Raw genomic sequence first — 14,625 nt, forward strand, 5'->3', positions numbered from 1 at the left:
GCGGCCTGTATAATGACAGTAGTTGCTTTTCCATTGGACATCTGCGCAAAACTTTACCAATATTTACTAAATGTAGAAAAAAACAGAAATGTGTAATGTCGATTTTTCCATTAAATCACAAATGCAATGATTTATTATTGCGAGATGTCATGAGAAGTCATTCAATAAACATGGCAACGAACATAAATATGTTGTTTTGAATCTAGACTGCTCGTTACCCCTCTATCCTGTTGTGAATATACAAATGATTCGATTTCTATGTGTCCACACATACCACGCAATGTTTGTTTTAAAACTCTTCTTCTTTGCTTGTTGTAACATCCATCAACATCTGTTTTTTTTTTTTTGTTCACGTGACTCTAGTTGTGCAAAAAGGTCTTACCATTGCAGTTTTGTGCGATATAGGCTACCGATTTCACTACGTCTGAAAAACCACCTCTTGCCAGCACAAAAACTTTTTATCAAAAAACAAGAGTTTTGGGTGAAATTGTCATTTTTTTCCATTAGGCAGTTATATTCACACAATTTGAGGGTCAATGGAAAAGCGACGAGTCTTAAAAGGGCTAATTAACACAAACAGTAGCTCTATATGTGGGAAAAAAGTGGACCAGTGTTGGCTGTATTTAGATGTTGTCAGTATTGTAGTAATGTTGGTTCAAAATGATGCTAAAATACAGCGTTCTAGTCAGATGCAGCAGCAAAATGCCATTATACAGTGTGGGGAAGCAAAATTTACAATATTTTGAGGCAGGGATTGAAAGACAGTGTATGACCAATTAGTTTATTGAAAGTCATGAGAATTTATTTGCCACAAGAAAATGTACATAATAGAAAATGTTTTTATTCTATGTGTCCTCCTTCTTTCTCAATAACTGCCTTCACACCCTTCCTGAAACTTGCGCAAGTGTTCCTCAAATATTGGGGTGACAACTTCTCCCATTCTTCTTTAATAGTATCTTCCAGACTTTCTCGTAATAGTTTTGCTCATAGTCATTCTCTTCTTTCCATTCTAAACAGTCTTTATGGACACTCCAACTATTTTTGAAATCTCCTTTGGTGTGACGAGTGCATTCAGCAAATCACACACTCTTTGACGTTTGCTTTCCTGATTACTCATATGGGCAAAAGTTTCTGAAAAGGTATGGTAATAGTGTTTGTTATGATTATAACATCAATATATGTTTGGTTTCAAAACAACTGACGTAGTGCCTGCTGAGAAAAAACAACTAAATGTTCATTGTAAATTTTGCTTCCCCACCCTGTACACATCCTAAACCTTCAGAAATCAGAGGGAAAATATCATTTATGAAGTGAGAAAACTGTGATTCAGTCATATCATGTGCAGTGTATGTCCTGCAAAACACACTTTGACAGTTATTTACACTGTAACTGCAGAAATTGTTGTAATGCTTGAATATCGCATGCATCCATAGGGTTGTTTTTGGACTAGATTTGTGCTTTTGGCAGTGAAATGATCACTTACATACTTTTTAACACATGTAATAGATAAAAAGCAAGAGAACCAACTTGTCCAAACATATTTTACACTAATCTGTTGGAATTAAGCCTTGCATTTGATTCAGGGCGGCTGTGTTTTTGTTGTAGTCCAGTATGTGTTGGTAATGTAAACCTTTTAGTTCCACAGCAGTCAGACTTTTTTTCTTTATGACTAAGCTAAAGCCACGTTGATGTTTTCAGCCCTCGCTTCACTCAGCTGTACCGTCCACAAACCACACAAACTGCTGCGATGTTATGAAAGAAGAACAATTTATGCCTCTGGAGGCTCACTCGTCCTCTGTGTGTTTCAGGGTGGTGAAAGAGGAGATCTCCGACGACGGTGCCAAGTTACCATGTTTCAACGGCCGAGTGGTGTCATGGGTAAGAGACAATGACCTACGCTGCATATTTGGAATGAAAGTGGGAGCGAGTTTCCCATATTTTACTGCTGACCACTGCTCTGATTATACATGACTCCGGTTTAGTAATTTCCTGCTCAGACATCTCAGGCTTTTGTATTAAAAGATGGCCAACGTTATGATGAGAACCCACTTTTCCTCTTCCCTCAGACTAATGATTTAAACCAGAGGTGTCAAACATATGGCCCGCGGCCTGAAACCGGCCCGCCAAGGGGTCCAATCTGGCCAGTGGGATGAATGTTAAATGCTAAAATTACACTTAAGATATTAACAATCAAGGATGTTAAAATCATTTTAGTTAAGGTTCCACATACAGACCAATATGATCTAAAGTGGGTCAGACCAGTAAAATGCTATCATAATGACCTGTAAATAATGACGACTAAAAGTGAGTATCTTTTAGTGTGAAAAAGTAAAATTGCAGAATGTTTACACAGAGTTCGTACAGGTACTTGAAATCCTAGAAAATGCTTGAATTTAATGTTGTGCTTGAAAGTGCTTGGAATTTTAACTCTGATATGATTTATTTACTTTTAATATTAACTCTCCCAGGTTAGATGCCAAGCAAAAGCTACTTACAGAGAGGTTATAACATTTTGAAAAATATATCTTTATGTCAAAAAAGAAAATTACCAGGTGTTCTCAGGTCGACTCCAGGTACATTTTTATTTTAATCTTTGTTTTGGTATGAGTGTCTGAAGAACACCAAGTGGCTTCCCTTTTTTTTGGATAAAACTTCGTCTTCTTCTTTAATTTTTGAACTTTTTGCTTGTATGAAACATAATCTTATATGTTTATAGCATAATATAATGTATATCATTGTGATAAAAAGTGAAATAATTAATCATGAGTATATGTATTCCTGTAGGCATGGATTTTAGTGATAAGGTACTGTGCTGCAAAAATCTGAAAATGACCCTTAGGCTATGTTCAGACACCAGCTTTTAATGCACAATTTAGATTTTTTTGGTTAAGTTCGATTCTTTAATGTGCTTCTTCATATTACACATTAAAGGTCCCGTATTATGCTATTTTTCAGTCACGTCATATAGGTCTCAGAAGCCCAAAAACATAGTATTTAAGTTGGTTCGCCCCAAAATCATCTTTTGTTCGGAGTTTCAGCGGTCAAAAAAGTCCCTCTCACCAGCCCTCCTCAGAACAGGCTGTTTCTGGGCCTGCTTCCAGGTATGCAAATGAACGCATCTGTCCACGCCCACTCCCCCTCCCCTCTCTGGGAGAGGACGCGGCTTATGCTAGCGGTACTACTTATCTGTTCTGAATACACAAGTCACCTGTCTGAAATGCCCCTCTCTCGTCTACAATACACATGTCTCAGACAGAACGTCTTTCCAAACGCTGGCTTTCTTTGCCTTGAGGCGTGATTGAGCCCCGACGGAAAACGGCGGTGTTGTGTCGGGTTCGTGGACCTGACACGGAAAGACGCCTGCCGCCACTAATGCAGGCAGCTACTGACAAGCTTGATGCTAACTATACTGATGCCAACCACAAAAGTCCCGTGTTCAAAGTAGTTATGTTGAATGTCTCTTGATATTATCAGCTCTTGCATGTTAACGGGGACGCAAACGTTAGCAGCAGTAACCGAGCTATGTTAGCTGCCATGCTAACGTTAGACGTACACATCAACAACCACCAGCCTATCCGTAATGTAGGGTTATGCAGTAAAGATACAAAAAAATGATAAGAACTTACATCTCCCACACTTGTACTTGGGTCACGAAGCGTTGGTACTATGTCCTTCTTGATTCGGAGTCTTTGTGCTAAGCCGGAGCTGTATGGGCCCATGTTAAAAAAACACTCGTCCGTGAAATGCCGGGCACACACATACAAGCGTTTGGGAATGTTGTTTGGTACATGACCTTCAAAGATATAATCCAGCCACTTTTTACGGAGAGGCTCGAAAGTGGGGAGCAAAAATAAACTATCGTGTTGGCGTGTGCAGCCAACAACACCACAACTTGCGTGTCTCGCCTTCGCCATGTTTGTTGTCCAAGAGGTACTTTGCCAGGGCGGGGCTTGCTTTGCCAGGGTGGGGGCACAGTCAGGGGGAGGAGTTAAATCCGCTTATGTCGTCATAAGCGGACCCAACTCAAACTCGGCCGTTTGAGCAGGCATTTTAACAAAATGTGGTGTAGCAAGGCAGGGAGGAAACAGACAGTTTTCAAATTCGAACCTCATAATGAGGCTATTGCAACACACACTACTATATGAAAACTTTCACAAAGTGAGATTTGCATAATATGGGACCTTTTAAACCACATATGAAAGTGGCCTGGGTCAGGTTTGAAGAATGGAATTTGTGCTGTTCAAACTGTCTTTAACAGATCGGATGCAGGTCACATATAGGTAAAAAAATCGGATTTGGGCCTCATTTGCCTGCAGTCTGAATGTAGCCATAAAAGTGCTTGGAAAGTACTTTAATTTGAGCTTGAAAAATGTGTACGAACCCTGTTACATTTACAAACTATCCTTGAACAAATATGAACAACATGAAATGTCTTAAGAGAAATAAGTACTTTTTTTTAAAATCAATATTCTGACGGTTATTAAATGTTTTGTGTATTTGTAGATCCACTGTGATCCGTAAGTTGTATTGCACATGTGTAAATGGTAAACTGAGGCATAATGTTGTTAAAATTGCACTTAACTTTTTTTTTTTGAGAAATTTCAGCTTCCCATTTTTTTAAAGGATAGTTTATAGATATAAATATTTTCATAATGTAATTTTACTTTTTTCACACTAAGTGTAGAGAAAAGCTGTAACTTGTCATCATTTCTAAGTTATTATGTTATTATTTTACTGGTCTGACCTACTTGAGATCATATTGGGCTTAATGTGGAACTTGACACCCCTGATCCTGACTAAAAAGGCAATAAATAGTTTAACTTGATGAGAATGAAAAGTTGGGTAACCTAGGAAAAATAACAAGAAAAATCCACCTCAGATCCTTAGAACCAGTGGCAAATAAAAACATATTTTTGAGCGGCGGTCACAGTTTTGCACAGATGTTTGCTGAAATAGAGATGCATTGAATGTTAAGATTATGCCATTTTAAAATGACAAGTGTAAAAATAGTTCTGTATAAGTGTAAAAATTAGACTGGCGTCTTGGTAATTAATGAGAAGCACCATGCTCATGTTACATTACACCACCAATAAGCAGCGTTATTAGATCTTTGCACAAACAGATGTACTTGTTAAACATTGAGATTTAGTTCTGAATTACAAAACATTTTTATTGCTCTGTTCAGGGTTCACAGAGTCATGAAAAACCTGAAAAAGTCATAATTTTCAAATCTAATTTTCCAGGTCTGGAGAATGAGATTAAAAATCATGAATACTCACATGATCTAGTTTTGTCCTCTAATGAAATTTGAAGAGTATGAGCCTCAAAATGTTAGAGTAGTTTAGCTGTGAAGTTCTGTCAGTGTATTGGATTGAACAGACAGGAGGTGAATTTATTTCCAGGGATGGGCCAGGGGATTTATGATTTATGTGACCACTAGAGGGAGTAATGAGCCACTCCAAAGCATTAGAAAGTGACTAGATGGGATGAGAACCATTAAGAAACAACTTTTAGTCAAAAAAAAAAGAAGTGATAAAAATAGAAGCTGTTGTTTTCTCCACTGGACACAGCTTTAAATGGAAAGAATGAAGTTTGATGGTGGAATATCAGTGTTTCTTCTACACGGATGAGTTTGATTCCGAGGCTTATGAAGGTGTAAAGTTACTATGGGATGTTATTATCTTTGCTAAGTAGCTGTTTGTTGATCCATGGTTCAGACTAAACTGTGACAGTTCTGACCTTGTTTGTTTGCGGCTACTGACAACGCAAACTGTACAGCAAACCGAGGTGATTTGTGGTTTTACTGTGGCTGTTTTCAGTCTAAAAACAGAGCTAAGCTAACAGAGCTATAATGTAAACTATCAGCTGATTCAGCACGTGAACACTGTAAGACTGTTATTTTTAGCGACTGTTAAATTAAGCGTCTATGAGTTTTAGTTTTTGAATAAAACTTGATATTACCATAATACAGATGTGTGGAAACAATGAGCTTTATACTGTATTCAGTAACTGATATAGTCTGTGGATACATAGGGATGATTTGTTGTGATGATGTATTCTGGAACCAGACTGACCCCTGGTGGTGAGAGTTTGGTATATCAATACTACAGTTGTGGAAAAAATTATTAGACCACCCTTGTTTTCTTCAATTTCTTGTTCATTTTAATGCCTGGTGCAACTAAAGGTACATTTATTTGGACAAATATAATATTAAAAACAAAACTAACTCATAAGAGTTTAATTCAAGAGCTGATATCTATCCATTTTCCATGGTTTTGTCGATAATAACCAAAATCACTTCAGTTCTTCCATCAATATCTATGGCATTGTACTGTCAAAAACAGTGCTTTTAGGCATTCCATGTTTTCTTTTCTGTCTGTTTTAGTCACATGATACACACAGGAGTTAGTACTTGATTGCATAACCATTGTTTTTGATGAGTTTTGATGGTCTAATAAGTTTTTCTGCGACTGTATATAGAACCACTTTAATCTATAAAGACCCAAACATCCACCATCGACCAAAAGCATCTACTGATCTAAACTGCTGATCCATTAATCCTATCAATGCATTTAAATAATTGGTGTAAAATTCAGTTTGTCATCTTTTCATGGTCATCAGATATGACCCATTTGGACGTTCAGAGACTCCATAGTGAACGTGGAAGCACCGTCATCTTCTACAACACTGATTCACCAATAAAACCCATGGAGTTGGATCAATGACAGTGGATTGAAACATTTAAATTATGTTCAGTAAATGATAGATTTTACTGAAAAAGTTACTTTTTCTTCAGTTTTTTTCTGTTTTGATACAATAATGGTTGACTTTACACTGAGCTTTTATGAACACGATCGGTCAATTTAACATTGGAAAAAAGATGATTTTCACCAGAAAAAATGCAAAATACAGAGGATAATTTTGTAATAAATGGTGATAGATCACTGAGGAAAGATTAAATAGAGAGAAAAATTCATTTGGGAATTGCCGTCAAAGTCACACTGGGTCCTTATGGGTTAGAGGCTGTCAGTGATCATGGAATTTACGCTATTGATCTTTCAGAAAGTCATGGTAAGGTTTAGAAATGTTAGAATGTGTGGGAAAGGTGTGCGTAACTACGGAAACTGAGCAGTGCCATAAACATATCGAAGTTCGGTGCCCAGCCCGAGATGCATTACATCATCTGCCAAATCACAACCTCTCAATTATTATCAGAAGGTGGAGTGTGGAAGGGGAATTGTTTTGCTAAACAAAGAACAAGAAAGGCAGTGGTTTCACTCTGCAGGTAGAATTTCACTGTGTTAATTGACCCATAAGCCTTTTAGCTATAAGCAGTTACTGTACAGCGAGTTGCCAGTTACAGTTTCCATACTTTCAGTTTCTCCCAAAGGCCCAGCTGTACCCCACCCTGCAGGTTACATGTGAATAGAGACAAAAAAGCAGCAGGACTTGGCCCAGATAAGCAGGTTTGAGGCCGAAGCATCTGTTAAGTGCATAAGGACGAGGGAAAGGCATTAAAAGAAGGGGGGGAACAAAGCGAGCGGACCAGAGGGACTGATATGTGATCTGCATGCCAAGACTGATGGAGGGATCCCAGAAGACGACGGTTTCAGAGACACTCGGCCATTAGCGGGGACGGGCAAGTCTGGAGGGTGGGCGTCAGTCTGAGGAGGACGTCAACTGTGTTTATCTGAAGTCGTCGAATGCAGTAAATGTACAGGATTCAAACAGGCCGAGAGCGAAACTAGGGATTTAACCAAAAATCTCAGCGCGTTGTGTTCCCTTTTTGGTGTTTCATTGCCTTCCTCCGTATGTTTCCCTGGTTGGGGTAATCGGACACTAAACAGCATTCAGCCTAATTGTCCATGTGTGTTACTTTGTATGCGTGTGTGCATTTGCGGCCACTTTTGTTGTATGATGAGGAGAGACAGGTTAAGTGTAGGATAACGTTTCAGTACACCCCTGAGACGCCCATATGAAAAGACTACAGTGTTTGTGTGTCACAGTAATTGACATCTTAGCCGTTTTCTCCCCCTTTCCAAACCCTCAACCTCCGCCCTCTTCGTGCCTCTCCCTTCCCCACTCCCCCCTTCACTTGATTTGTCCCCCTCTCATCGCATCAACATACATATTTTCTTTTTCTTTTTTTTTTTTTTTTTTGCTCTCCATGTCATTTACCCTCTTTTTCTTTCTTCTGCAGTTGGTATCGTCAGATGCCCCGGCAGCAGAGGCTCCGGTGGCTGTGGTTCCGCCTGTGGAAACGCCCCCCCCAGCCTTCGCCCCCACCGCCGCCCCTGCCGCCCCCGCCCGCTGAGAGAACCGGGGGTATCGGAGACTCCAGACCGCCCTCTTTCCAGTAAGCAAAACCAGTCACCCCGAACGTTTAGCGTCCATCTTCCTTATTCCGACAAAATGATGGAATACAGTCGTAACCTCCACCCATGCGTCTGCTATAGTCATCATATACTTACTGTATCCTTTTCTGATTATCTCATACACTCCCAGCATTGAGTTACTTCAAGAATAGCAGGAATACTGCAGCCCACTTGAACCTGATCTCAGCTCGAGCCGCCCTTGTTATTAACTGCTCCTCATACATTGCTCCTAGTATTAAAGGGCTTTTTCAGTGTTATTTCATTTACCTTAGTTGATCTGAGGTTTTAATGGGCAAGTTCATCTGAAATATAGATACACTGGCTCCTTGATAAGCTGTAAATGACCTATCAAGAGAATAAAAAGCAGGGCTTTCTCTACTGTTTTAGCCACACCAGAGTCAGTTTAATGTAAAATCAATGTGGACTGAAATGAAACGGACCCTTCCCAAGTATAATGGTTGGAGACTGCTCTGAGTAGACCTGTTGAAAAGGTTCCCACGGTCATGAAAAACCTGGAAAAGGCATGGAATTCAATTTTACTGTTGAGTGTCATTAACAAAACAGCGAAAGAAAGACACATTTGGACAAGGACAATGAAGAAATATACCTAATTGTAAAGCAGACATTAGGGGTTTAGCAGGTGCCACAAAGCAGTTTTTGTTATTTAATTAAAAATGGCATTGTTTTTTATCATTTTGACCTATATTACTGGTACAAAAAAATCAGTTCATCCTAAAATACTAGACAACTGCCACAAAAACCCCCAAACTGATTTCCAGAAAATAAAACACTGTTTACAGGGTTTTCTCTGTCATTATCAGGCCAAACCATTTTAGAACAAGTGGCGCCAGGCACAACAAACTCTGCCCCTTGCACATATTGTAGCTTGTTTTGGCATCGATCCAGCTGATGTCATCATGTTTATGCATGTGCTGATGTCAGCATATCAGTTGCCTCTATATATGTGCCAAGTTTGAAGTAAATTGAAACAAAATTGATGTTTTTATAGATATGTAAAATTTCGCCCATTATAAGTAAATGGGGGAAAAAAAGGTTTTAAAACTTCATAAAAAATATGAACTTTGGTCTACTTTTCCCAAAATGTAATCAGATCTTTTCTGGGTCACTGGCAATCTCTAAACCCAATTTGGTATGAATTCAACCAAGAGTTTTGCTGCTAGAGTGTTAACAAACAAACAAACCGAACCAAAAACAATACCCCTTGCCTCCCCTTTGGGGGGTGGGGTAGAAATAATCTTGAGTGTATGTATTCCTGTAGATATGTATTTTGCCCCAGTGATAAGGTATTGTGCTGGAAAAACTTGAAAATGACCCTTAAAAGTGCTTGAATTTGACCTTGAAAAAATTGTACAAACCCTGTGTTTACTTCATGTAGATATTGTCAGTATTGTAATAATTTTGATCCAAAATGATGCAAAAATGCAGAGTTTCTTGTCAGATACAACCACAAAAACCGTCACACACATACTAAACCTTCAGAACCAAGAGAAAGGTAGTTGTAACTCATCCATGTTTAAGAAGAGCTTTAAAAAACTGTGTCTTAAATCATGGATAGTGATTCTATACCACATCACATCTATGAAAATGATGTGAAATACTATTGTTTGTGCTGTATTGAAAAGAATGTAGTTGTTCTTGTCTTGTTGATTCTCCTAAATCTTCTAAAATCATAGAGAAGATGCTGGAACCCAGGCAGAAGCAAAGCCTTCTGAAGCTTCAGGAAAATCCCCGGTCTGTTTGAGCTAGTAATTATCTCCTCTGTCAGAACAGGAGAGAAATCTGACCAAACTCTGAGTCTGGTGTCCAAGCCATAATGGATGAAAAGGTCAAAGTGAATGTGTGACTGTCAAGTTTTCATCCACTGACTAACTTAAGTCCACAAATATTCATCAACTTGAATATTGTGCATGTTTATATCATCAGTCTTGGTTAAAACTGAACCAAAACAGTAAAGTTGTGAGCTGTAAAAACCAAAACAAGGAGCTTAAGGAGTCGAACAGAAGGAACACACAGATGCTGTATCAAAATAAAGATAATTGAAGCTTCTGCAGACACTGATGTTTTCAGGCTGTAATCTTCTGTATCCTCGACTGTCTGTTATATCCATGTTAACCTTCTAAATGTGAGGAAACCGTCACAGTATCCGAACCACTCCAACACAAACGCAGATTGTTCATTTTAATGCTATCTTATTTCCTGTTGAAGTACGTCGTCTGGAGGTTGGTTTGAGGGTCAGCTGGAGTTCACTTCATTCATTCGTTTGTCTTCTAATGCTTACTAAATGTGTGGTTTGCAGTCAGAGGGGGATTAAACAAGTCTGATATTACTTTCCATGCTGTGTTTGGAGCTTTGACAACCCTATTGCTCATATATGAATATTAACTGTAGTTCTGTAACTGTTCAATGAAGACAGGTCTTATTTTTGTAACAATCAGTAATTACGTGAGCACTATATGGACAAAAGTATTGGGGCACATTGAATTCAGGTGTTTCTTTTCTTACAGGGGTCTGGGATACAAAAGAATAATAAGATAAGAAAACCTTTATTTGTCCCACAGTGGGGAAATTGCAGCGTTACAGCAGCAGAGTACAAGAACAGCAGTGGAATACAAGATCACAAGATCAAGAGTATTTAAGAAAAGTAGACTAAAAAATATAAGAAATATAAAAATAAACATAGCGTACGCATCTACTGATCTGGAACTCGACAATATAACTAAAAATAATCTCTTAACAAGTCCCGACAAACATCATAATATAGTTTTATAGTGTGATAAATATCATTACATAGTTAGCTTTGTTTAAATTATTATTTTTGCTTTCAAAATGCCCTAGAGATGGTTTTTACTTAATTTCTCTCAACATCGGGCATGTTCTGCCTCTAAATTTCAAAAATCTTTTTCATGTTCTGACTGCAGATAATAATTTTGTACCACAACAAACCATCTACTTTCTTCACACCTCACTTAGGAATTAAAATCTCCCTTTAAACTTTAAGGAAATATTGATGCTTATAAACTATATAGACAAAAATATTGAGCCATATCATGGCTACAGCTGTAAGATGTCCTGTTCACACTGATTTGAGATATAAACATCAATATTTCCTTAAAGGTTAATGTTTCAAAGTTCAGTATGAAGCTATATTATGACATCTGTTATTATTGTTTTGTATCTCAGACCCCTGTTAGGAAAGAAACACCCGAATTCAATGTGTCCCAATACTTTTGTCCATATAGTGTATATTGTTATGCATATCCACAGTGTCCATGGATTTCTCTGGTTTAACTAAACGGGCTGTATTTTTAGTGTTTGCTCTGTGGTGATCAGATACTTTGACAGCATTGAATGCTATGTTTCAGGATGCACCAACTGTCCATTTGTAAACTAGGAACATGCACATGACAAATAACATCATCTGAAGTCATCATTCGGTACATCCTGGGGGGAAATATGTCTAAATTTGTCTTTTATTATTGGGTCTAAAAAGCTGGTAAAGTGCTAGGTACTAAAATGAACCCAGTTTCATGGAAAGACCCATTTATCATATACATTATAAAGACACTGATTTATTGAGTACAAAGGTTGGAAATAAGAAAACCCAGCTGACATCGTCTCTGTATACGCTTGACTTTTGTTGCATGGTTTCTTCTGCTGTTGAAATTCATGCTCTAATTCCAGTTGTGATCTCTCCTTCTTTTTCAGTCCCAACGCTACAGGCAGTGTGGAGACCTTGGATGACCAGACTGAAACCGAATCAGTGGTTTCCTTCAGGAGGGAAAGGCCTCGGCACAGGGAGAGCATGGAGCAGCACGGTGAGGAGACCAACAACCCATTTCCCCCTAGACAGTGAACGCATCATAATGAAAACAGAATGACAGCAGGCCAGGAATGTCTGTGATCTGGCTGCAAGTGTAAACACAGATCGAGCTGCAGCTATTAAATTTGTTTAATTTAGTGATTATTTTCTGTGATTTGGTTTAATGAGTATTTGAATGGGTGAAAAAAACTGTAAAAATGTGACACGGACATTTTTGAAAATGACGAACCACCAGCTGAAATAACAACCACAAAAAGTTTATAAAAATAAAGGGTATGTAAAAAAAACAACAACATTGGAATTGAATATTTTTTTAACTGATTGGAGTAGATTAATTGATTAGTGGCTTCAGCTCTGGACACAGACTTGAACAAACCTGTAAAGTGTGACTGACTGTGTTTCTGCGTCTCCCAGGGCCTCGGATGAACGGTCAGAGCCGTCTGGAGCGTCACCTGGCAGGATACGAGAGTTCCAGTACGGTGATGAGCAGTGAACTGGAAACCACCAGCTTCTGCGACTCTGAGGACGACGACACCATGAGCAGGTGAGAGACGACTGGGACTGAACTCGAACCTGATACCCACACAGGCTGTAGGACGTTTAACTGGTCACCCTTTGCTTTAGGATTCTGTGCATCTCTGTTCATTTTCTTGATTATTTATGTATTTAATTTATTTCCCCGGTAACATATCCCTGTCCGTTTGTCTCAGATTTTTATCGGCAGACAAAGTACAATTGGATTGCAGGGTTCCCGCGGAGTCTTAAAAAGTCGTAAAAGTTTTGAATTTACCAATCTTCATTTAATACCTTAAAAAAGACTTTAAAATGTATTAAATTTTATATGGTAGGTCTGAAGTTATGTTACCATAAACTTGTTTGTTGTATTGTGTTTAAATGTATCTGTTAAATGTCCAAGCTGCAAAGAGAGTATTGTTAGTCGACTCAGTTCCACCCATTCCAACTTTACAATTTATATTGAAATGAGGAACCAGTTACGTTATGGCTAACTTTGGAGCCCTAGTGAGAAATGGCTCGGAATGGTGGGAATAAAGGCGCTGGAGTAAATAAATACATATTTCTAAAGGAGTCAGAAATTTTTGCCAGTATGTCAGCGAAATAGGCTGTGAAATGGGCATTAAATTCTGTTCTATGTAGTCTTAAAATGTCTTAAATTTAACTTGTAGAAACCTGTAGGAACTCTGAGATTGAAAGTTAAGACTTGAGCAGAATAATGTCTGTCTTGGACAGTAATTTGGTTTCATCTAGTTTATAAGAATCTTTAATTCAAAATGAATCCCTGACTAGGCAGAGTATCAGTGAACAAGAAGGGGTGAAGTGTTTAAGGGTATCCTTAAGCTCCACCTACTTTTTTCCTCTTGTTTTCTTCAATTTGTTGATTTATTGCTTATTTTTCACATTTTGAGTTAATTTCATGAATGAGAGCATACATTCACTCACGTTCAATTTTCATTCTTTTACCACTTTTACATTTAAAGGGATAAATTCTCTGACATATGGATTTATTTTCAGTAAATATGGAGATGTTATAACATTTTTTGAAGCTCGGGTCCTAAGGAGACTCCACGTTTGGGTTTTACTGATGTGTATGTTGCTGTGAGAAGGGGGAGGTGAATTGTATTCATCCCACAGAGGAGAGGGTATTTGTTTATGGAAACATCAAACATATAATTGCAGATGACTTCATTAGAGAATCTGATTGGTTTTCCTGTGGTTCTCCATTAACCCTAACTTCATGTGTTATTGTAGGTTCAGCAGTGCCACAGAGCAGAGCACGGCCTCTAGGCTTCTCAAACGACACCGCCGACGCAGGAAACAGCGTCCGCCACGTCTAGAGAGGGTACGTAATGACCCCTCTGCAGGGCTCTTATGGGTGCTTGAAATCCTTGAAAATGCTTGAATTTCATTGTTTTCAAGGTCTGAAAAGTGCTTAAATTTTAATTTAAGAGCTTGAAAGTACTTGCAATTATAACTCTGATGTGATTGATTTATTTATTTTTAATGTTAACTCAAGCCAAAGCTACTTACAGAGGTGATACATTTTGAAAAATAAAAGTTTACGTCAAAAAAGAACAATACCAGGGTCTCTCAGGTTGACTCCAGGTACAGGTTTTTATATTAATGTTTGTCTCGGTGTGAGTCTGTCTGAGGAACGCTGAGTGGCTTCCCCTTTTTTTTTTTGATAAAACTTGGTGTTCTCCTTGAATTTCTCAACCTTTTTTTACACTTAGTGTCGATGCCCTGATTGGTTTTTTTCAATTTAGTCATAAGGAAAGAAAGATGAACATGATTTATGGAAGACTTGGAGCACATGTGTATAACGAATCACAGCCTTTTACATAGAAATAGATTATCCACCGATGCCCATAAAGTTGGAATAATTCTGGTTTC

At 38.3% G+C, this 14,625-nt stretch overlaps 1 protein-coding gene across 1 annotated transcript in view; it reads left to right on the forward strand.

The window, feature by feature from the left end:
* dvl2 (dishevelled segment polarity protein 2) overlaps positions 1-14,625 on the forward strand; it is a 42,710-nt gene that overhangs the window by 12,045 nt on the left and 16,040 nt on the right. The window contains 6 exon segments of the mRNA XM_030162002.1: positions 1,809-1,878; positions 8,201-8,265; positions 8,267-8,356; positions 12,102-12,211; positions 12,631-12,760; positions 13,984-14,074. Of these exon segments, the coding sequence (XP_030017862.1) occupies positions 1,809-1,878; positions 8,201-8,265; positions 8,267-8,356; positions 12,102-12,211; positions 12,631-12,760; positions 13,984-14,074 (556 nt within the window).

The sequence above is a fragment of the Sphaeramia orbicularis genome, chromosome 18 (genome assembly GCF_902148855.1).
Source record: "Sphaeramia orbicularis chromosome 18, fSphaOr1.1, whole genome shotgun sequence".
Lineage (NCBI taxonomy): Eukaryota > Metazoa > Chordata > Actinopteri > Kurtiformes > Apogonidae > Sphaeramia > Sphaeramia orbicularis.